Below are 26,015 nucleotides of genomic sequence, written 5' to 3'. Positions count from 1 at the left end.
AATACGGAGGGAGATTTGAGTATTATTAAATGGAAGAAATTAAGTTATGACTATTTAAATATTAAATTACACAATAGACAGACATGTCTGAAAAAAAAATGTTGTGCAATTGGACAACATATCGATTTGATTGAAAATAAACGCTTCGTTTGCATGTCGTGATCAAGTTAAAACAATGGTTTCATTATCATAAACAATTTAACATTGATTTGCCATTTTCTAAACTTAAAATTGTGCTGCTTTTACTTTTAATCGGTGAGAAAGAAAGTAGGTTCTATCACATACAAGATCAATCTAGCCTTTTAATAAGATTCAAATATTTTCTGCGTTGAATTAATGTTTTCGTAATAACATTCTGGTGACCGAATTTATTGAGGTAATACAAAACATCCAAGAACATTGGAATAAATAATTGTACTGGAAAAACCTTAATACCAGTGCTTCTACATGGATTTAAAACGATTGTCAAAGGTAAAAAAAGTATGGAGAAACCAACCTAGCATTAGAACAGGCAAATCTGTAGACAGAGGAAAATGACAAAATACACAGTTATCCACACAATGCTACACAAAAAAAAAAAAAAAAAAATAAGATCACACAACACGAATCCCACAAAATAAAAACGGATGACCTCAGGTGCTCATGAAAGTTAAGCAGGTACCCTTCGTGTTGCTGATAACAATTAACAATACAGTGATTAGTTGCATTCGTTGATAAGTCATAAACATGGAAAGGAGGTGGCATATTATGTAAGACAAATGTAACATATTTGCAGTCTTTTGTGACACATATGCTAGTATGTGTAACGATCAACCAAGTTATGATGACGTCCATAAAACTTGCAAACATATCCATTGAGGAGTTTATTTGAAAGCAAAAACTCTCTACTGAATATCCAGTTACAGGTGGAATTTTACTGCTTACAAATGGAAAGTTCACACCTTTAAAAGAACTTACCGGAAACAGTATATCTATATGAGATAGAAAGCCTTTTATTACTGAACAAATCTATTGAAATAGAAGTAAAACTGGTGAACAAGTAACATTTAAATACATCACATTCCACCATTTTCTACATAAGAAAATACTTGTACCAAGTCAGGAATATGACAGTTGTTATCCATTCGTTTGATGTGTATGAGCTTTTGAATTTGCCATTTACTTAGGGACTTTCCGTTTAGAATTTTCCTCGGAGTTCGGTATTTTTGTAATTTTACTTTTCATTAAACTCAATTAGTCTTATGTTTAAAAGTAGCTTATATAGCACATTCAACCCACATTCAAACTATTTCCTTGTCTAGATTTCCAACAAATTGTAATTTTTATTGTATGCATTCGTTAAAAATAACAATTTCTGTAACCAAGCAATAATTGACGTTTTTGTAAGAAGACTTAAGAATATTGTATCGAGTATATTTGAGAATATTTAGCATCGCATGCATATTCCGTTAGACTTAGACTTTTTCGTTTTTATACTCTCAGGCGTTTTATATTTTTGGCTGTCCAAACTATTGGTCACGAGTGTCTATTTGAAAAAATACGTGTTTTGCGCACGAAAATCGTATCATTTGTTTATTTATTTCGCTTATTCAAATGGAAATGTAATCTTGCAGACTCATATGCTTTAAGACATTTCAAACTTGTGAAAAACAAAATAAAATGCTCAAAATACCTTAAACAGTTAATAGTCTCGTTTCCCTGTTGAGTTTACGATCGAACAAGTAATTTTACATGCATATGCACAGTTGTATAATTTTCAACAAGTAGAACTAATTTTAATTTGAGAGTTGATTGTGAAGGTATCTACGTCAATATGGGACTATGGGAATAAAAAGCCATTATTTCCTGATAGAAACATTTATGTTTTACAGTGATATATACAATTATTTTATTAATAATTCATAATTTTCCCAGTTTCTTACTGTTACGATGTTGCCGTTCTGTATAATGGTTATATAGATAGTAACATGCTGTAGTAAGCTAGGGAGTGGTGATAAAATGTCTCATTACTTGGAATTTTATAGTGATTTAGCAAACCTTGTCAATGGTTTTAATAACATGTACAGAATTTTATAGTGATTTAGCAAACCTTTTCAATGGTTTTAATAACATGAACAGAATTGTATAGTGATTTAGCAAACCTTTTCAATGGTTTTAGTAGCATGAACAGAAGTTTATTGTGATTTAGCAAACCTTTTCGATGGTTTTAATATCATGTACAGAATTTTATAGTGATTTAGCAAACTTTTCAATGGTTTTGATAACATGAACAGAATTTTAGCAGAATTTTATAGTGATTTAGCAAACCTTTTCAATGGTTTTAGTAACATGAAAAAAATTTATAGTGATTTAGCAAACCTTTTCAATGGTTTTCATAACATGAACAGAATTTTATAGTGATTTAGCAAACCTTTTCAATGGTTTTAGTAACATGTACAGAATTTTATAGTGATTTAGTAAACCTTTTCAATGGTTTTAGTACCATGGACAGAATTTTATAGTGATTTAGCAAGCTTTTCAATGGTTTTAATAACATGAACAGAATTTTATAGTGATTTAGTAAACCTTTTCAATGGTTTTAGTAACATGAACAGAATTTTATTGTGATTTAGCAAACCTTTTCAATGGTTTTAGTAACATGAACAGAATTTTATAGTGATTTAGCAAACCTTTTCAATGGTTTTAATAACATGAACAGAATTTTATAGTGATTTAGCAAACCTTTTCAATGGTTTTAATAACATGAACAGAATTTTATTGTGATTTAGCAAACCTTTTCAATGGTTTTAATAACATGAACAGAATTTAATAGTGATTTAGCAAACCTTTTCAATGGTTTTAGTACCATGGACAGAATTTTATTGTGATTTAGCAAACCTTTTCAATGGTTTTAATAACATGAACAGAATTTAATAGTGATTTAGCAAACCTGTGCAATGGTTTTAATAACATGAACAGAATTTTATAGTGATTTAGCAAACCTTTTCAATGGTTTTAATAACATGTTCAGACCTTATGAAAAATGAGATGTATCTATTTAACAAAAAATTATGCTGCAATTACAAACCTGCTCTTAAATTATTAATTATATATATATAAAAAAAACCGTAAGGAAATACCTAGGAATCAATACAAATCATAGGACAGACAAACCTATTGGCTATTGACAAAATATAAAGGACAAAAAGCAAGACACACATTTAAAAAAAAAAAAAAACCCAATACCCCCGCAAAAACTGAGTTGCACGAAATCCTCTTCGGTGCTGATAATCTTTGTGGTTTATTATATGTTTTATAAGTCTACTTGTAATAATTATATACAAAGTCTAGACTGCTGTCGAATCACTAATGGTAGAGTTGAAATAAAGTTGCAGAATGAGTGATTCGGGCAAAATTTACAATCTTACCCAGTAGGCGCAATTTATTGTACATTTTCTAACTCATACTGGATTCGATATACTATTTTTACCTTAGGGCTCTGATTTCAATATTTCCTTATGTTATTTAATGAGTTAAGGGGATTGCATATCGATATTATAGGTTAGATCTGATTCCATGGTTGCAACATATATTGTTTAACTTATAGACATGGTTGAATATAGAAACATCACATCTTATTTTGTTTTATTCTAATAGAAATGCTTCAGGTACTATCTTCGGAACATTTGTTTTTTTTATTGAAAAGGATCGCATGAATTCATGAATGTTGCTCAAATAGTTGATTTAAAAAGAAAAAAAATACATCCAATTTCCATATCCTACTATTGTCGTACATACTATTAACACCCCCCCCCCCCCCCGGCTAGGATCGTACAAAAAAGATCTCCTCTAAAACACTTGAGCCAATATTAATTAGACATATCCCGAATCGTCACCGTGTTTAGCAGAATTTTTTATATTCGATGAAGAACTAGTACTACATTTTGTCATCTTGGGGCCTTTAATAGCCTAACATGGGATTTGCTTATTGTTGAATGTCGTACGTAGTAGACTAATAGTTGCCTACATCCACTTCATTTGGGCTTTGATGGATAGTTTTCTTAATTGGTACCCATACCACATTTCCATATTTTTATTTTTATGCTTGTCACAAAATGTCTTATACAAGGATATTGATTCAATGTAATATATTTACTAAGAATTTTGTTCAGTTTTATTAAAAATTATAATCTTATAAAAAAAATGTGCCAATTATGACCTGCTACATGCCCCTATAGTTAAATAAAAAAAATAATTGCATATATACTTAAAAGCATTGAAGTATTATCTATTAGTAGTTCCATGAATAAAGTAACAAAGCTTTAAGGTGGTACCCAACACCTTGAATAATACTAATTTGGCTCGTTTAATTTCCCTAAAATTTTGACAAAATGTTTACTTTGACCCTTTGACAAAAATATAAAAAATTCAAATAATTTGAACCAACCACTTTATCAGAAAAAATTCACTGGTTATATAGCAGTTTGACAAACACTAATTTTGATCATTGAGAAGCTTAATATTTCCTTAACAATACATCTTAATTAAAACGTTTAGCTGATTTTTACAGAGTTATCTCCCTGTAGTGTTAGGTACCACCTTAACATCATATTTATTTATCAATAAAACTGATCAGACTGAAGAATGTCACCAGTTTTGCAATAATTGGTCCCTACACCCTCCCCTTTATGCAATGATGCTTGGTGATAATGAAGACGCCTTTTCACGGCTAGCTATTTGAAGCCAGGCTTATTTTTGTCTGAAGGTATTTCGATTATACTTATATGATACACACGAACTAAATATGTTTTATCTTTATTTTAATATAATCTTCTTTTACAGACAATTTGATATGATATGTTTATGCCCCCGCCGTAGCGGAGGGTGCATTAAGTTTTACCCTTGTCCGTCCGTACGTCCCAAAGTTGGTTTCCGTTCTATAACTTTAGTTTGCCTCAACCAAATGTTATGAAACTTATACACAATGCTTATTACCACAAAAAACAGATCAATTTGAAATTGGGTGCCGTCACGATAACGGTTCTTGAGTTATGCCCCTTTATAAACATAAAAATTGCTGAGTTTTTCGTTTCCGTTCTGTAACTTTAGTTTGCCTCAACCAAATGTTATGAAACTTATACACAATGCTTATTACTACACAATACAGATCAAGTTCGAAATTGGGTGGCGTTACTTTTACCGTTCTTAAGTTAGGCCTCTTTATAAACATAAAAATTGCTGAATATTTTGTTTCCGTTCTCTAACTTTAGTTTGCCTCAACCAAATGTTATGAAACTTATGCACAATGCTTATTACCACATAATACAGATCAAGTTTGAAATTGGGTGGCGTCACTTTTGCCGTTCTTGAGTTGGGCTCCTTTATAAACATAAAAATTGCTGAATTTTTCGTTTCTGTTCTCTAACTTTAGTTTGCCTAAACCAAATGTTATGAAACTTATACACGATGCTTATTACTACACAATACAGATCAAGTTCGAAATTGGGTGGCGTTACTTTTACCGTTCTTAAGTTAGGCCCCTTTATAAACATAAAAATTGCTGGATATTTTGTTTCCGTTCTCTAACTTTAGTTTGCCTCAACCAAATGTTATGAAACTTATGCACAATGCTTATTACCACATAATACAGATCAAGTTTGAAATTGGGTGGCGTCACTTTTGCCGTTCTTGAGTTGGGCTCCTTTATAAACATAAAAAATGCTGAATTTTTCGTTTCTGTTTTCTAACTTTAGTTTGCCTAAACCAAATGTTATGAAACTTATACACAATGCTTATTACCACAAAACTGAGATCATGTACAAATTTGGGTAGCGTCAATTTTACCGTTCTTCAGTTATGTCCCTTTATATCTATATATGATATGCAAGCGGGGGCATCATCTGTGTCCCATGGACACATTCCACATTTATTTTTTCAAAAATTAGTCTCTCTTTCTTATCAATTTTCATATAAAGATCAAGTTTAGGTTGATATTAATTTTATTTGTTCAGAAATTTAATACTAGTATAATACCCTGACACTAGAAATGTATTCTCGAAATTCGAGAAAAGCTGGATTAATTTTCAGTTACAAATCTATCTCAAATTTCTGACGAATCGTTCTGTTTGATGGATATCAAAAATTTTAAGATTTGCTTCATTTAGTGGGGAATATAAATTTATAAGGAGAAAGACTATACAAAAGTTATCACATTTGTTGTAATATCTGCAAATTTAGTGGGAAATGGAATTGAATTATTTCAACAGTACTTGTCACTAGTAACTACTTGTAATTCACATTTTCAATTTCATAATAGAATTTCTCACCAATATTAAAATCTAAAGCTTTTCAATAATTCTGCATACTTCTTCCGCAGCAAAATTGACATTTAAAGGAAAATTAGCTAATTCATTTTAATGAAATTGTCTTTCTATGACTTTTGTAATGTTTCCATTATAAGTCCTTTTGCATTATCTGTTATGAATAATTTATTTTTATTCTTCTTTGGGGTTCATGTTGTTCTTTCTTTAGTTTTCAGCGTTGTATCTTTTTATCTTGTTTCTCCGTGTCTTTCTTGTTTCTACAAGTAGGGGGTCTTGAGTGGATCAGAGATGGCTTACTCTTTCGGAACAATTGAGTTCTCTCCAGTTATAGTAGGATTCGTATTGCTCATTCTTTAGTTGTCTGTAAAGTATTGTGTTGAATGCGGTTTGCTTCTTTTATGAGAGTCGACAACACCAAAAGACATGGACGCCAAATAATCGATATACTTTTATACGAGTCTCTACTTTAATGATCAAGTAATGGTTGAACAGTTTATTCCTTCTTAGGAAAACATATCTTAAAACTTTGCGGAAGTATCGAATCTAAAAAGTTTAATACATTGCATTTATTCTAGCTTCAGCAGTGGCATGCATATCAAGGGTTGAACAGAACAATATAGTTTACATTTATATGGGGGGAAAGTTAATTACCTTTAGTTTCATGTTTCCAGGATGTATATCAGTGGTTTTACAAAACGATTTCAGTTTTGTTTCCAAGGTGTATATATTAGTGATTTGACATGATGATGTCTTGAATTTAAAATACTTTATCGGTTAGTTTCATGTTTCCAGGATATGTATCAGTGGTTTAACAAGTTGATGGTTTTGGAGTAAAAATAGATGACTACTGTAATTTTCAGGAAGTATATCAGTGGTTTTACAAGAAGATGTTTTTTTGATAAAAATAGTTGACAGTTATTAGTTTTATGTTTCAATGATATACATCAGGGGTTTTACAAGACAATGTCTTTGAATTGAAAATAGTTGACTGTTTTTAGTTTCATGTTCCAAGTATGCAAAACGGAAACTTTTAAATCCACATTGCATTTTACAAGGCAATTCCATAGGAATAATCAGTGATTATCTCCTCAGACGTGAAACGACAATTTTATGCCTAAGCTTTCTCGGAATACAATTAGTTCGCACCAATACTCTCAATAGGCTAAATTTAAATCGTATCTGTCAGTTAGGATTTTACGCTTAACAAGCGCTCATATGAGAAGATATCGGTTTTTAATACTGATTTAAGATTTATTTAAAATGCATTCAAAGAAATATGTTCTATGGTCCAGAATAATTTTCCCGTTTATTAAAGAGATCATTAGTTTTTAAGCTTGCATCAATAGATTGATATGTTAAAAATACTTTGATACTGAATGGAATTGTATTAAGAATTATTCGATTGTAAGCATTTCGATCTATATTTCATCAATTTTTTTATGTAGCTTGCATTTACGGAAGTCAACTTCGCAGTTTTGTACATGGTGTTTTGCGCTACATAAGCCAACTGGTAAACTTTGACATATTACAATATTCGCTCAAAAAAATATTTCTTGAAGCATCGCTATCTTTATAAAAATATGAAAACTGATCACTGAAATATAATTCTAATATAAACATCAATTCTGTTGGCGTTAAAGTATAATTACAAAAATATGCCAGCTATCCTTTATTATGCAACATACTTTTTGGCATTTTAAATATTCATTTCATTAGATAGTTTTGAATTATCATGCAGAGAAGTATCGCGAAAGAAATTGCTTTTTCAATTCTATCATAATATTGAAATTTTGACATTTAAAGTAAGGACGCAAGAAGTAAGCATATTGATTTGAAATTCTAATATTAAAAGTTATATAACATAAACAATTAAGAAATATAATGATGTTACAATATTGTTCGTATGTGATTTGAATCTATCGAAAACATGATGTTTACACAGTGCCAATTTTATCATTCGTTTGAGATTTAAGCTGTCTTAACATGATTTGTAGCTGTCATTGCTTTCCATGAGGAGAATTTATAATTCTATGTGGCGCTATAGTCTTTTTAAAGCAGGAAAAAAAGAAAGAAAAATATTACTTGCCGCTATTGCTTACTAGTATATATATATATATATATATATATACAAGTCTAAATTAAAAACAACGTTCAAACCTATGATTGCGTTGGATAAAAACCGCAATTTTTATACGTGTGCATGCAAAACAAATTTCTTTTTAGAGGGGTCTAAATACAGCACAAACAACATTTTCCAAAAGACCAAAAAAGTGAAAAGTATATTTTAACAATATATATATATATATATATATATATATATATATATTTATACTAAGTAGTATTAAGATTTGTGCAAAGATACTGATAAAAGATAGTAATATGCGAACAAGATGTTAACAAATCGTAATATGTCGGCTCAACAATTGGCCTTCTTCAGTGTCCATTGCATGTGTGATTAAACTGAAGAAGGCAATTTGTTCGATATATTTGTCTATACGATTTTATAAGATCTTGTAATAAGCCGATGTTGCCACGATGTTACAGATTCAGGGGGTTCGAATACCGCTGAGGGGAGAACAAAAATTTGCGTAGATCTAATTAAATGTTGTTGGGCTAAAATTTAGATGAAGTATATATAAAATGTGGTGTTCGCACTGTATAATCATAGGTTATCCGATGGAGAAGGTCTGTCGTAAAGTTGCCACATATTTAGACAATTTTGAAATCATGTTTTATTTTTTTGTTAAGTATATTTTTTTTTCTGTTTATTTCTAATTTGTTGAGGCCGTAACTCTGAGAAGTACGTTCATTATTGTTGCAATAAACCATTGAGTAGCATTCTAGGTACAGTAGTCTTATGAAGTTATAATATGCTATAATTCAGAACAACGAGTATGGATAATGATGATTGGTCGTTGTGTGTATTTGATAGTTAACACTTAATGCACATCGCTTCGACCAAAGACAAATTGTTTTATAGACTAAGAAAGCAGAAAAGATACACGTTAGGGATACCTAAACATTTCTAATATTCTACACCCTATGTTTATAACTGAAACATATTTGACAACTCATTGTTATTTTTATTTTCTAACAAGGTTTAATTCAGAAAATATTATAAAGCAAAATTCCACTTTTAAAGAGGTCTGTCTTTTGAAAATACTTACCTATGGGACATACAATTATGTTTTGCTTTCTTCAAAACAAAGAGTTACCATTTCAGTTGTTTATTGAAATTCGGTTCTCTGCTATAATTGATTGACGTTTTGTATAATTAGAGTTTCGCGCCAATACTCTTTATAGGTTGAATTTAAATCGTATCTTGTTTGATATGCTTTTCTGTCTCCTTAGCCCAAACACCGAATTATTTCACTGGATGTAACAAGGAAGTTACATGTACATCAAGTGAATTTTAAAAAAGAGTTCGTTCTGTTGATCCGTTTTATTGCCATTGCCTACCATTAAGAAAGAAGGCATTATCACCTATACCTATAAAATAACTATTCATCATCTCAAACCAGAAAAACCCTTCGCGTGTTCATACAACTGTATCCTCCTACCAGTGTGTTCGATTGATGAAGGCTATTTCACCTCAAATATGGCAGAGATAAATGCTACATATAGATTAATAGAATATAAGACATCAAGACAATCTAAAAAGGAGGAAGAACAACCGACCTTGCGACATCATCATCGATTATTCTAACAAAATACATAACCAGCAACAATGAAATATGCATTAAACATGGAACACCATTAAACATTTTCATAGTTTATTAGATTATTCCGTATTTGTGAATTGCGTCTGACAAAAAATACTTGAAAGATTGACAAATAAATTCAATGCTTAGAACTATCGTCTGTTAAGAGTGTCGAACAATTATTCCAATATAAGAAATTCATGTTTAGACATAGAGAAAGAAACAATGTATGGTTTTCACAGATACAAGATTTGTTTAATGACATATATTGTAGCTGTTCTTTTAAAATTTATTGTAATGGTATAGTACCTCATACAACCGTAGCTTCTTTGTTTATATTTGATTTTATTTATTACAGTTATGGTGATATGGTACCTCATACAATTCCTGGTAAAGTAGTGGGAGGTGTATGTTCACTTAGTGGTGTCTTAGTTATAGCATTGCCAGTACCTGTTATAGTTTCTAATTTTAGTCGAATTTATCATCAAAATCAACGAGCAGATAAACGAAAAGCTCAAAAGGTAAGACCAATATTTGTAACAATTCAATACATACATTTTAATGATTCCAAGTTGTTTTAAGAGTGCCTTGGTACTACAATCGGTAGCATACGTATATATTTCATGTGATTATAATTTGGAAACAGTAATAAATTCATTGAATACAAAATTAAAAAAGGAAAGATAAGCAAAAAGAATCAGTAATTTTGTCTTATTATGGAATGTTGGTAGGACAGATATATAGAAACACATTTCGTATGTTTTCTATGTAGAATATTGTATCAATCGTGAAATACATGTTGCAATAATATATGTACACATCTGATTTTGTAAAAATCACTAAGTATTGCATTAAATCCTTCAGAATTTTAACAGTCGGCGTCTTAATGAAAAGGTCTGTAATTCAAATAAAACATACATATGATATTAGAACGAGTCTCCCAAACGAAATTTTCATTGTTGATATGTGCCACTTGTCATAGACATAACACCATACTCACAACTCTGAATTATACCTTCCATGAGCAACACGATAGAGTCAACAATTAATACAAGAACTGCTTATACTTTTAGAGTACATGAGTTCACTCACGTTTTTGATGGGATTTGTTTTGCTAAATCCTTATTTTTCTATTATTGGACTGTTATATGTATGTTGGTCGTTTCTTCTTTTATCCCTGGTGTTGCCTGAATTTCTTAATCTTATGTTTTTATTATAAACAATGTTTTTATATCACCCCCTTTGGTATCATAGTATATGTATTGTTGACAGTTTCGCTTTGTCTGTGAAATATAATAATAGCAAGTTATAAATGCCTGGCTAGAGAGGATTGTACTTTCAACACAATTGCTTTTATGGGGAAGACGGTGCTAAGTTGAACAAAAATTTTTGTCTGATCAATTTGTCCCTTTGAACATTAACATGTGTATAATTTAACACTACTGCTTTCTCTTTGTACTTCGACTTTTAAAACTATTTCAGTTGTGATAATTTGAAATCTCAGGTATCGATGGATATAAGGCTAAACAGACGACAAACGTATTTCGACATTAATCCTATTAAATGAAATCCTATTATATATTCTACAAGTAATTCATCAAGCTCATTGTATCCCTTAAAATTTAAGTAATACTAAACTGCAAGTTGATATGTAGAGTGAGTGTGACAATTTCGACCGTATGTAGTCTAGATGTCAAATTGAGTTAACTTTATCGTTAGATTATTGTCCCTGGATGATTCAAACTCTGTACCATCAGTTAAAAGGGAATGAAACACTTTAGGGAATATGTCTACGATTACTTTGTGTGCCGCATTTGTCTAATAGGAATTAGACGGTTTCGTAGTTTGTGGCATAAAAACTATGGAAGTAGAGTTATTAGCTTAGGGTGAATAGAAATTACATTGATAACAATAACTGTGAACTATAATTTATTGTGAAGTTCCAATTATGGACACAAGCTCTTATGAAGCCAACCAACTGTTTATACAATATAAGCAGATGACGTAGATGTTGTTCGATAGGGAAAACGTACTATTTGAAATGGAAACTCATAACGTTTGTCGTAAAGTTTTCTTAATGTATAGCTCATAATGATTGTTGATAGGAAGATGATCATAATACTTTTGATCATTCAAAGAAAGAGCAATATTCTTATCAAATAAAGGAAGTCTCAACTTTTCACCATTTACACTGAATAAGCAATGTCAACTATTTTAACATGTTAGCATCGGTTTAACTACTGTTGACTATAATTTGATGCAGTAGTCCATCAAATTTTTCTTTCAGATATTTTATTTGTATTAATTATCATATTATGCTGTTTTTTTCCCTTGAATGGACACATTGGCCTTATTGTTGTAACAGTCGTAAACCAATCCTGTGTGTTTGCACTATGCTGTATTTTTCTGAAAATCAATTCGATACTCATTCCTTTCCTCGTTAAATACTTGTCCTCTGGCATGACTTTTCATCTTATTTTAAGCAACTCTATGCGTGCCACTATAGTGCTTAATATTCTGGAGGACATATAATCACGACCGGAGTTTAATGGAAGTTGTGTTTCTAAATCTTGTTTTTTTTTTCGCCATTTCTGCATGACATTTCCCTTGGTGTTTTAATATTATTTTCATGAACACAGATATAAAACATCTGGACCAAACGGACTAAAACTTTTATCAGCAACTAAAACCTGGCTTCAGAGTTATTTTGAAATCATTTACTCTAAAGGCGTTGTGAATCTGATGTGGATACTAAAAAGTACCAAAGATCTGTTAGAGTAAGCCTCTTTCCTCTTGTAATAGTATGTAAAACATTTGACTTTTCTACCCTTTACACAAGTTTTCCCCATTCATTCAAAACTTTAAAAAACCTGAAAGAATTGGTCCGACTTTGTTTCATAAAAAGAATAATCAAAATAGATACAAATATCTTGTTTTAGGGAAGGATAAATCATACTTTGTGAAAAAAAACCCCACTCTGACAAAAAAAATAATTCTCTAAAACTGACATTATCAAGATGCTTGATATTTTGATTGACAACATATTTGTTATGTTTTAAGGACGTTTTAAAAAAAAACCAATCGGTATTCCAATTGGAACCAACTGTGCTCCTCTTTTTGCCAGCTTGTTTCTTTATTCATACGAGTCAGATTTCATGCAAAAGCTTCTTAGACAGTATGAAAAGAAGCTTGTAGTATCCTTTGACTTTACGTTCCGCTATTTACATTGTAGATGATGTCATCTCATTATAAATGAAAAGTGTCGTGACTATGTTGAACGCCTCTATACCATCGAACTTGGTATAAAGGATACAACAGATGCTTTTAATAGATATAAGAAGATGTGGTATAAGGGCATACACCACAAGCACGGGGACACATTCTACTGCCTTAAATCTTGACTTATATCTAGAAATTGACAATGCTGATCGGTTGAGAACATCTCTTTACGAAGAGATGATTTTAGCTTCCAAGTTTTGAAGTTTCCATTTCTATGTAGGAGCATTCCAGCACCGCTTGCATATGGAGCATATATCTCCAAGTTGAAGCGAAAATTGAGAGCTTGCAATTCTATCATGTTTTCTTTGATAGAGGGTTGCTGTTGCTGCTTACAAGAAAGCTATTAGACAAAGGTTTCCAACTGGTTAAGTTGAGGCCATCCCATTTAATATTTTACATACGCAATCACGAGTTGGTTGACGGTTATGACATATGTGTTTCACAGATAACGACTATATGTTCCAGCTGTCGTAACCACAACCACGTCCTCTTTTTCTCGAACGTGACATCACCGAATTAGACTTTTCACCGAATAAGTACTTGCATGAGCAACACGACAGGTGCATCTTGCGGGGGAAGATATTCTTCTCAGAGCACCTGAGATCACCCGGATTTTGGTTGGGTTCGTGTGTGCTCAGTCTTTGGTTTCTTGTGTTGTGCTTTGTCTTTTGGTGATTTTTCGTTTTTTTCCCATGGCGATGGCAGTTTGTCTTCGACTTATAAGTTTGAATATCATATATTTTCCGCCTCTCTTTTATGAACAATATAATATCGGTTCAACACGTTCTCTTTACGTAATTTTGTTACGTTTACTAAAACTTTGAATTATGTGTTTGGTCAAAGCGAGGTAATCAAAATCTGAACCATGTCGTCTTTCATAATAAAAAAAGAAACATTTTTACACTTTGAAATGAAAAAAAGACAACTTGGTGAAATAGTTTAACAATTTCAAGCAGTTAACATTCAGGAAAGTCAATGACTTATAAAACTATACATTTAGAATTTGACTGTTAATCGAAAAGACGCTTTATCGGAGTGGTTGTTTCCACATTGGATCAATGTTGCAAAGTGATTTTTAATATATCGATAGTTTTGTGTTGTCTTGTACAAAATCAAACCATCACAGTCCTTGTAGACTGGCTTTTGTCGAACCTTGGAATGAAGTATTGTCAAAGAAAAAGTTTACATTATAGAGTTGTATTAAGCAATGCAGGCATGCGGTTTTGGAAACATATAATAGTCTCATCATAGATACCAGGCTTACAATTTTGTACGCCAAATGCGCTTTTCGTCTAGAAAAGACTCACCAGTGACGCTCGAATAAAAAAAAGTTAAAAGGGCCAATAAAGTACGAAGTTGAAGGGTATTGAGGACCAAAATTCCGAAAGTTTTTGCTAATGACAGCTATGGTATTATTCTCCTGGGTAAGAAAATCTAAGTTTTGTGAAAAATTCTGAGTTTGGTAAACAGTAAATATGTGTTCTAATATTATTTTTGTTTATGGTCAACTCTTGTGATCAGTTGTATATATTATTAATATTTATGTGATGTGTTATATAGACAGGAGTCTCCTTCTTCGACTTGTTATTTACAATTGTCCTTTTATGACTAAAAGGAAACAGCATCAACACACATCAAAAGGTTAAAATGCGGTCTTAAACAATAGAATAAGCGTCCACATCTAAATCGCGACGTCCACACTAGTGACATATAAATGCCAATAATTATACTTTTAAATTTAAATTTAGAATTTATTTACCAATTGAATATTTTGTCACAACATGATTTACTTCCCTGTTTCCATTCTCTATTCTATTTGTGTCATTTTCTGAACCATCTACAATATTATACGGGAATTTGGTGACAAGACATTCTACACCAGTCAGTTCTATAATGTGCATTTGTAATGGTTTTGATTTGATTTATACCAATTATTCACAATAACTTTATGGGAAACATTGTAAATAGGCTAACAATAAATAATTTTGGCTATGCGATATTCATTAGTCCCTTTCTTAGTTTGTACCGGTCATGAGCATGGCAATAGTATGTTAACGTTAACATTAAGTATTGCAATTCAATTTAGATTTACTTTTGATGTAAAAATAAGGAGCTGTTGTATGGTTGCCAATGAGATAATTATCCACCAGAGTTCAAATGACGACGATAAAAGCAATTAGAATGCACCGAACGGCCTTCAACAATAGAAAAACCCATACCGTATAGGCAGATATAAAAGGCCCCGACATGAAAAATGTGAAACTATTCAGAAGAGAAACCAACGGGAAAATTTATACAATACAATTTACGAAAAACAAATATGACAAACATGGACCAATGACCACCACTGAATTTCAGGCTCCTGATTTGGGACAGGTACATAAAGAAGGTGGCGGGGTTAAACATGTTTGTGAGTCCTCAACCCTCCCCTAACCTGGGACAGTGGTGTTACCACATTACATAAAAACAATAGACTCAAAGCACCGATATAAGAGTCCTCGTAGTTATTGTAAGCTAGTTCAAAGCCAATTAAAACTTAAAGATAAATCAAGTTTTTACAAACTAAATTATCAATCAGTAAACATCCAGCGGATTTTGTGTAAGGATGTCATTGACAGTCTGAGAAACGCAGGACATTGTGCAATGCTATAATATATGTAAACATTATCGACAGGATGTACGAGTACTTATAACTGTACATATATAGCACTATATATTAAGTGATTTTTTTTTATTTTTCAAAAACAAAATCAATGTAAGTACCGATAAAAACAATATTGATGTTTTTTAGCCTTTTTAGTTTGTCCTGTACCTTGAATGAAAGGATGGTTACATTTTCGAGGTCCATAATGATTGTTCGTGGTATATCTTCATTTATTAACGCGGGACATTAAAATATACACTCCAATTAAACTGTGGAAGTTATAAAATTACATTTTGTGACTTATGAAAGTAGAGAATTGAACTCATTGAATGTCTTCAGGAGCTCCCGAATTCATTTCTGACATTTTCTTGGGTTCGTATTTTTCTATCTTTAGTTTTATCTGTCATGTGTATTTGCCGTTTGCTTTATTCTTTGTTCAGCTATTGTATTGTCTGCTCTTTGACATGCAAATTTCTTGGTATCTTCTTATATATATTTAACAAAGACTTTGCAGTAACGCATTACAAAAAGGTTTGATATTGACCTGCTTAAAAGTTAGCTTTCTTGTTAGAACTAATTTATATCATAGTTATGTTTAAGTTACTCTTTTGTCATGAAGATTGTAACTGATAGAGCCGGAAATGACTGTGAAAATGAAAATCCTTGCAAAGATGGTTCGAGTTACCCGTACCACTCAGGAATATGACCTTTTTTTTTGTCACGAAGATTGTAACTGATGGAACCGTAAATGACTGTGAAAATGAAAATCCTTGCAGAGATGGTTCGAGTTACCCGTACCTATTCAGTAATATGACAGTTTTTTGGCATTTCTTCAAATAAATTAGTAGATCTGTTAACTATTTTCCCGTCGGTGATTGTGGACTTGGGATATCTTATATTTTAAATCCTTCGTAATTTCTTGTATAACATTGTAAAAGATGACATCCAAGTGTTTAATATTGCAGTACTATTTCGCGATTGCTAAGTCCCCCCTCCCCCCACCAAAAAAAAATAGACATTATTTGTCAAAGGTTGTTTAATGTATTTGGAGACCAAATATACTATAAAGTATAACAGTCCTGATTCGTTTGGGAGACTTTGGAAATAGGTAGATTATTTTCATAACTTGTAATTATCATTTTTATCATTATATCTTTCTTTCCATATAATGAACTTGTCTTCAGAGGTTGGCAACAAGCGTAAGTCAGATGTAACTAAGGTTTTTATAGTATTTAGGCCTAGTTCTGCATGAAATATTTTGTTTGTGCATGGGGTTCTTAAAAAAGGAATATTTAATGAAATTCGATTTGAAAATTCATTGTTTAAAAATTTTTATTTTGGTGGATGACAAAAAACTTTAAATGGTTATGATATATTTAACCTATCATCTATGCTGTTTGAGCGGGATATCTATTGTACCTTAGAGACTTCAAACTAGCTTTTCGTGGGGAGAGAGATTGGTTTGAATGGGAATGCCAAACCTTTATTAAGAAACGTTTATATGTTTTTAATGGGGTTGCAATAAGTTGGTACTGCAATTTCGAGCCCAAAGGGTCAATATCTAATTGTGCATAATTATACAAAGCTTCCATATTATTATTTAATACAAAAGTTAATTCTAATATTCCCAAGAACTGTTTGAAATTCTTCTCAATAACCTTTTAGAATAATCATAGGTGCCACACGTTTTTGAAACAACTTGTAAGTTCATTCACTTTAAGGACTCAAGGAAACAAACAACTTTCAAAATTGTATAAGGTCTCTTCTAAAATTAATCCGATATTAAACATTCTTATATTCAATCGTTGATACAAGGTATGATAGCTCACATTCATTTGAGATTCTTTAGCCAGACTGTTTTGATATATAAAACTTGCATTACAACAACAAATAAACCTATACTAAAACTATAAGAGTTTTTGCATCAGGGTGTCGGATTTAATATATTATTTGCTTGGTATTTTTGGACACTTGAAATATATATGTGTGAGCATGATAAGAAAATCTGGTAGAAGTAGGCACCATCAAATCGCAGCAGCAAAGTAAAGGGTCCATTTACATGCAATGGTCATTCTCCAAACAAAGACTGCGTTGATAAAAACAAGCAGAAGATACCATATGACAATAAACGTAGAAGAAAAACAGGCAAAACCATAGCCAAAAAGGCAAACAACAGTATCCAAACAATACGCATTAATCTTAAGACTGAGCAACATGAACCCACCGAAAACTGGGGATGCAGGTGCCTCGGAAGGGTAATTTGGAATGGAAATTGGTATTTGCTGCTTTTTTAAATGTAACATCTAGCGGATGGAGATAGCACTTACTAAACCGGTTTATAAATATTTTTCATATTGTATCATTCTGGATATGACGTTACATACTTCTTCATCCATGAAATGGAGATTCTTAAATTGGTTTTGTGGCTAGAAAAGTTGGCTTATATACATGATATAAACCCTGACTCCCGTTACCTAATTATTAGACGCTGCTTGATTCTAGAATTTGATCAAAACTATTACATAAATAATCATGTATGAAAACAGACATTTTTGAATATCATATAGTCATGCTAACTTAATTGATGATCTAAATATACATTATTGTCAAATGCAGTAATGCTCAGCCCGATTGCCGTGATCCCAGTTGGATTTTGCTTCTGCAAAATATAGACTGCTTATGCAATTGATTTGAACATGAAACCTGACATATGTTGTATTGTGGCAATTACTGACACAAGTATGACCCTTTAGTCTTTCTCATTATATTATCACACTAATTAAGCGTAATTGAATCTGCTTTTAATGATTATCGCTATCCATGTCAAGCATGCCATTTGCCTTTCTCCCTAATAGATCGATACATGAACTATAAAAGAAAATTAGATAACTATGAATACCCAGACATCATTACCTTATTTCTGAATTTGCACAAGAAAGTTGACGGCAATGTCTGATACTTACTTTAATTATGCCTATCAAAAATCTTACAACAAATTAACGATTATTAAGTTTGTTAGAATCTGTTCTACAAAGTCGATGAAACAGAGAATTTCTCACGAATAAAAACGTCTGAAGTTAATTGAAGAGTACAACGCAATTTGTAGACCAACTTTAATGCGTATAACACCGTCCTGAAATAACATGACCTGATAGACGCAACGCCGACATATGATAAAAAAATATGATTAAAAAGCCAATACATCATAATAAGCAGACAAAAAGCAATGTGTGTAAGGGCATTTTTCTGTATACTTAGGATGATCCTTAACTTTGAGAAAAAGAATACCATAGGATTGATTATCCGTAATATCAACAAAAAGTACCTGCACGTGTTACTTGCTTGTATAATAGTAATTCAAAATACAGTATTACAAAAACATTACTTTCCCAGGAAAAGATGCCGTTGTATGAATTAATAGATATTAATGATCACCATTTCCTTCGGCAAAAAAGGTGGAATATGGAAATATATTTTATATTGATTCGGTAGATGCAATTATTCATGAAAATATCTTAAGAATCCCTGAAATTAATTTTACAAAGAAATTCTCACAATATCTATTAAAAAAAAAATAACCAGAATACAAGGAAAACTATAACTGAACTTAATATGTATGTTTCAGAACATCCTCATTGTTATACCTAACTGGTATTAAAAGATTTCATTCGTTAGTTTAGCGGGTTTTTATGTGTGTGTTTTATTCTCTTGTGCAATTTCGTTTTCTGTTCTATTGAATTACTAAAATGGTCTAAAGTTTTGTTTCTGTACACAAGTCCGTTATTGAAACTGTTGCTAAGTGACCATCCGAAGTTACAGAAAGGAATTAATACTTACATGTAGCCAACCATATACCTTGTGTTTTTTTTAAATATGGAGAAATGTTGTCCCCTGGGCTTTTCCCCAATGTTTCTTCCATTTGATTGTGTATCGTTACTCTTTGTTGGGCAATTTGGCGGTTGTTAATTTATAGACAATATGGATACCTTATGATAGGCTTATTAAATATCACTTTCGGTGTTATTAAGCAGTCTCATTCTCATTAGAAAAAAATCTTCTATTTTGAACCTGATTCCGACATCTATTTTAGACAAAGTAACTAACGTCCAATGTACAGCTTTCTATTCTTATTATATTTTGTAAGTATGACGGGAACTTTTAAACAGCAACAGTAAAAATAAATAAATAAAAGCTGTCATATATCCTGTTACCAAAACATTATACATATTTGTATATAACAATGTTGTTCTAGCGGTTGTCTAGCACATTTCATTTGCAATAAATAGACGCTTTTTTACAATTTGTTATTCTGTAAACAAGCACACTTAGACGGAATATATTGTATACATATTATGTCCTTTTTACAGATATTTTTCTACCTAAAATAAGTCCAATATTTAATAACTAAATCAGAACCTACAGTAAAAAAATTCTAAGCTTTTCATTTCAGTAATAATTTCAGGTCACTATCAGGAGTGCCATTTACATGTACTGCAAGATGTCAAGCAAGGCATACATCTGTGAATGACATTGTAGATCCGAATGATATTCAAATTTTAAAACTGTTCATATTTTTATCATATTCAATTTTAAATGAAATTTTGTTTATTAGTTACATATTCATGTAGTTATTGCAATACGATTTTCCTGAAACAAATAGGCATGAACTTACATGACTTTGTTCTTGTTTTTTTTCTGTAGAAAGCCAGATTAGCACGTATAAGAATGGCTAAAAATGCTAGTGGGGCTGCCTTTATTAGTAGTAAGAAACGAGCAGAAGAAAGATTACGGGCTAAAGAGAGTGGTATAGAACTAGACGATTGTCAAGAAAATTTCTTAGAAATGCAACATCATCATCTACTCAGCTGTTTAGAGAAAACAACGGTAAGTTTTGTTTGTTTTTGTATGTACAATTTCTAATGTGTTTTGCATGAACATAATCGATTGCAAAATATAACTTCTGCTTTCAGAAAAAAATACCAATATATAGAATTTTCATACTTATTGCATTTAGCTAATACCTGCATCTGAGTCTTTATACTTTTTTCCTGCAATAAATAATTTTACATTGATGTCAATATTATTCATCCCTGTTATATGTATGGTGGTGGTAGAAAAATATGCCCTTCTTGTTTCTTATATAGTCATTTCAATTGAGACGCATATATTTCAATATAAGCAAAAAGATGAACAAAACACACTCGTTAATTGTATAGGTTTTGATAAATATAGTATTTGTAATATAGCAAATGAAATATATATATATATATATATATAATGCAAAAATTTGGTTAAAAAGCATATATTATATTGCAAAAATTTTGTAAACTAAGTGCAAATATTTTTTAAAAATGCATTCATTATAATACTCTAGGTGTCACATTTTTATCCCGGCAGATAATAGTATTCTTTTGTTCTTGTTTAGGAATCATATTTACGGAAGGAATAAATGAAAACATTTTCATTCAAATTGTCTGCCATATTGTCTTAGAAAATCGTTTTTAGGAGATGGTTAAATTACAGGATAAAATTTAAACTGCAAAGGAGTCATATAAATATAATTTTTACATTTTTCAATTCTCCTTCATGTGATATTCACTAAAGCATGTCAAAACACATACAAAGTTTGATTTGAAATAAAGGTTTTCCTTTTAACTTTTATCTGCACATGCATAAGTTTTGTTTATATGTCATTAAAGCAAAATTTCAATTTACAGATCAAACAAATACAAGATTGTAAACGGAAAACAAATACTATGGTAAATGTTCACATCATGGCTGAAATTTATATTTATGCTTTTTCTTGTATAGATTAGATAAAATTATCAACAAGCAAGTCATTGAAGCACGCATAATTACCAAAGCACAATTTTTAAAACTTCCAATTTTTCTAATTTACGTAAAAGTGAATCTGGAATACGCATTTAGACTCCTGCTAATTAGGAGAAAAATGAGACAACTTAACGTGCATATGTTAGTTATAATTCTAAAATTAAACAAAAACCGAATCACTGATGTTTGCCAATCATTTATGTAAAGTGTAAATATCAAGTTTATAAAAATATTCAAATGCTGTTGGACAAACATTAACAGACAAAGATTTGAACTTTGCAATCGTGACATATTCGACTTTTCCCGTAATTATGATATAGATAGCGTAAGACGGGAAAGACCGGCTATGATCAGATTGCAAAACTTTATTCCATCATAATGTATAGTGGGATAACTTTTTGTAGGATCGTGCATTTGTTGAATTGGACATGGCTTTTAACGGAGCTCTCAATAATCCCTCGGAGACTCCCCCTCCCTCCCCGGACCCCTCCCTTGTTTCCCTGGAGAGGAGGCGTTCAACGGGCTGTTGTGCCCGTAGGTTCATCACACATCGAAGATTTTTTATCAGTAAGGTAAGGTAATGTGTATTCCCATTTGGTCCTTGGGTTCTCTTTCGTTAGTTTGCTTTTTTTTCTTGCTTTTAGCATCACTTTTGAGAATGGTTTTACTCGTCAGATGTTGGCGTTTTCTGTGTATGTTTGGGTATGATTTGTTGTATATTTTTGTACACCTTTTTGGTAATAGTCACAAGTTGCTTTTTGTCAAAGTTTTAATTGACACACATTTGATTGTTTTCTGACTATGTTCTTGAATGCTTTATTCACGCATGCGCATCAACTTCTGTTCTTTACTTATATGCAATAATTATCTTAATTATCATGCAATATTTGAACATATGTTTATGACATTTTGCACATGAGTTCTACAATTTTACATAAATCATTACTTTTTTTACTACATGTTAGCAAATTGTTTGAGTATATATCAATCAATACTTTACCACAAATAAACATTAATTAACTGTTATTGCTAAAGCTGTATTGCACTATAAAGATTTTGCATTACATACTTAACAAACAAAATAAAGCATGATTCATGTACCAATGCACAGGACACTTGTTACTAGAGCAACACTCATCAAATCATAAGTGCAGGTAGCAAAATGCATAAATTGAAGTAATTCTTAATTGCACAATGTCTATTTTGGCGCGGGGATATCTGGATATTACTTATAGTCGATATCCTTTAATATGTTGTTTAAAAATACTTGGTAAACTTGATCGGTTCTGCATATGGAACATTACCATCTAACCTAAGAAGTGCTACATACCTTTGACAATTAATTTACTGTCGTAATATTAAGTGCGGAGGAGTCGTTTTTTAATCTTATTAAGGACAAGGGGAGATAATATAGAATTGACTGTTACATCAAACAGAATTTTCAAAAAGAACAATCCATATAAAATATAGGATATTTAAATACACTTATGTGATCAAGAAAAAAAAGAGATAAAACTAAAAGTAAGTGCTAAAACTTCAGTGGTATGAACTCGAAAAGAAAAGTAATAATGTGTGTCCTTGAAGCGAAGGTTTTTAATTTTTTTTATATTTTTAAAGTTTGATAATTATAAAACAAAAGAAACCATACAACTAAAAGTTTTAAAACTAAATTTACAAAGCTAAAAACGATAGCATTATATCCAGCAAGATGCAAATCTTGTTTATTGATAATGCAAAAAAATCCTCATTCTTCTTTGAATATACTATTGTCCTTTTTGGTTTATAAGGCCATCATTTGTTTAATAAGTTTTGGATTGTGAAGTATTTGGACCTCGATCATCAGGTCAGGAATAACCATTAATTGGTGGATTATACCTCAGGTATAATTCAGGTGTTATCCACCATTTGACATATAATGAGATACACCAATTGAGGTATAATGCAGTTTTTATCCCCCAAAAAATTTAAGAGATATTGGAGCATCCTTTTGCATTTACCATAACAAGCTTTGATGACCACTTAGTGATGACATGTAATTGATACTAACACTTCGTGCCGCAATTTGTTAGAGAACCCTAAAAACTAATATGACCCTCCTTTTCCGACTTTTTAATTCTGAGTTTTCATCTAATAAATCTCATTTTTGTTCTGTAGTCACTTCCTATCCATTTTGACTAACAAATCATATAGTTAGAACTGATGCAGACTTAAGGACACCAATCATGAATATCCATCAAAAGGCAGCAAAGGAAGTTGGAAACAATTACATGTCATCAATTAGAACTCACCAAAGCTGAAGATGGTATATGCAAAAAGATGCTCGAATGTCTATTGAAAAAAATTTGTGATGAAAACTGCATTATACCTCAATTGGTCTATCTCACTATATATCAAATGGTGGATTATACCTGAATTGAGGTATAATCCACCAACTGATGGTTATTCCTTACCTGATCATCACTGAATAAATATGCTCATCCGATGCAGTAAGATTATTTTGTAGTCTTGAGAGGTTTTAATAAATAAATGTACATTATAAAAAAGTTACAAACTTAAGAGATCACACGAATTCAAGTAAAAAAAAATCAAAGGCTTCCTAAATTTTCCGTATATATAAAATGAAGTTATATGTGTTTCGAAATAATAGATTTATTCACTATGCTTACTAGGTAATATAAACTTAACTATGTACAACAGTAATTTAACAATTTCTTTATTGTCCAAATTAACTTTGCTAAAAAGTCACTCTTTTATGAAATCACGGAGTTGATTGGAACAAATAAACTAATCATAGATACCAAGATTAAAACTTTGTATCAGTGACACTCCAATAAAAAAAGTTAAGAAGGTCAAATAAAGTTCCAGTTGAAGAGCAATGAGGACCCAAAATACCGGGAAAATTGGCCAAATACAGCTAAGGTAATCTATTCCTGGGGTAAAAAATCCTAAGTATTTCGAAAAAAAATCAAAGTTTCGTGAACAGTTACAAAGATTGGTCTGATTCATTCTCAAGATTTTCATTTTGACAATTGTGGTTTTAAAACTTTAAAACATATTAGTCAAATGTTGATTTGTTCAATTAGAACCTACGTTAAAAGAAAAGTTGAAATGATAGTTGGATTTATAATTTGTATACGATTAGTCCTCTTGTAATAAAATAGCCTCTACGTGAACAAAGTTGTTAATTTCTCACGAATTGCAGGAAATGCACGTTAAACATATCGTTTTCTGAAAAATAACTATAACAATTTAAATAAGACTAAATTATTCCAAAGCACCTTTTTGACTGTATATTTCTGATACCGTCAACCAAAGTTTTAAATCCATTGATTATGAATAAAAAGTTTAGGTTCATGGTTGGAAGTTGCAATGATGATTCAGTTTTACTGGGCCTTAAGACCTACCCTGAAATTTCCAGGACTACTGCTTAATTGGTTTTATTTCAAATGAGTAGGTTCGATAAGATCCAATAGTGGCTCAAACTTTAAATCAGGATTAAACGCCATAATCACAATATATCATGGTTAAAACAAGTACCGGTATATGATATGTAAAATGTATGATAGCGTTTCTATTATGACGTCAAGTTTTGCATGCACTTGGATGGAGAGTTGTCTCATTGGCACTCATACCACATCTTCTTATATCTATTTGAATTTCACATCGCATGGTGTGTAATGAACATGCAAAGCTGGAAACGCTTACCCGTTTGATGTACCTGGTCACGATCCGTTTGGAGGTCATGCGATTCCCTCAGATTTTGTGTTTTTGTCTTGATTTGCAGATACGTAATTGATTTATAAGGTGAACATCGATAAATTACTGTTGTATCTTATTCAATAAGAACATGAACAAATTATTTTTGTGCTAGGGCCTGAAACATAGCGCGTATCCGTCTACTAATAGATCTTTTAATACGCATCTGGTGCAGTAAAATTGAGACCGTTAATTAAGCATTATGTTTGTTATAACAAATAGCTTGTCTAACTCTAAAGTTTATGTTGTTGAATCCTTGTCCTAAATATGGTTGGAAGTTATCGACTTTCAATAAAATCTCTACTTTTGGCCTTTTTTGGGGAGAGAATGTCCATGCTTTGTAAAATAGGACGTTCGATCTGACACATTTTACAAGTTGAAATAGTTAACAATACGAAAGGGGACAATTTGGTCCCTTACTGCACTACTTCTTTCTAATAACATCCGGTACGGTAGATAGATTTTATGCATGATTTCATCTGAACCTTAAAAAAACTATAT

General features: G+C 31.3%; 1 protein-coding gene across 3 annotated transcripts in view; it reads left to right on the top strand.

Moving 5' to 3' along the window:
* The window catches only part of LOC127712375 (potassium voltage-gated channel protein Shal-like), an 83,900-nt gene that overhangs the window by 50,495 nt on the left and 7,390 nt on the right, over positions 1–26,015 (top strand). Inside the window, exons 2-5 of one of the 3 annotated variants that reach the window (XM_052218804.1) lie at positions 10,362–10,524; positions 17,111–17,125; positions 20,628–20,810; positions 21,644–21,685. In XM_052218804.1, the coding sequence (XP_052074764.1) occupies positions 10,362–10,524; positions 17,111–17,125; positions 20,628–20,810; positions 21,644–21,685 (403 nt within the window). The remainder of the gene's footprint in view (positions 1–10,361; positions 10,525–17,110; positions 17,126–20,627; positions 20,811–21,643; positions 21,686–26,015) is intronic. The other 2 variants (XM_052218890.1, XM_052218960.1) reach the window with 2 other exon arrangements.

The sequence above is a fragment of the Mytilus californianus genome, unplaced genomic scaffold (genome assembly GCF_021869535.1).
Source record: "Mytilus californianus isolate M0D057914Y unplaced genomic scaffold, xbMytCali1.0.p SCAF_1, whole genome shotgun sequence".
NCBI classification, from domain to species: Eukaryota; Metazoa; Mollusca; class Bivalvia; order Mytilida; family Mytilidae; genus Mytilus; species Mytilus californianus.
Note: the sequence above shows the minus strand (reverse complement) of the source record. Positions and strands in the feature narration are given on the sequence as shown.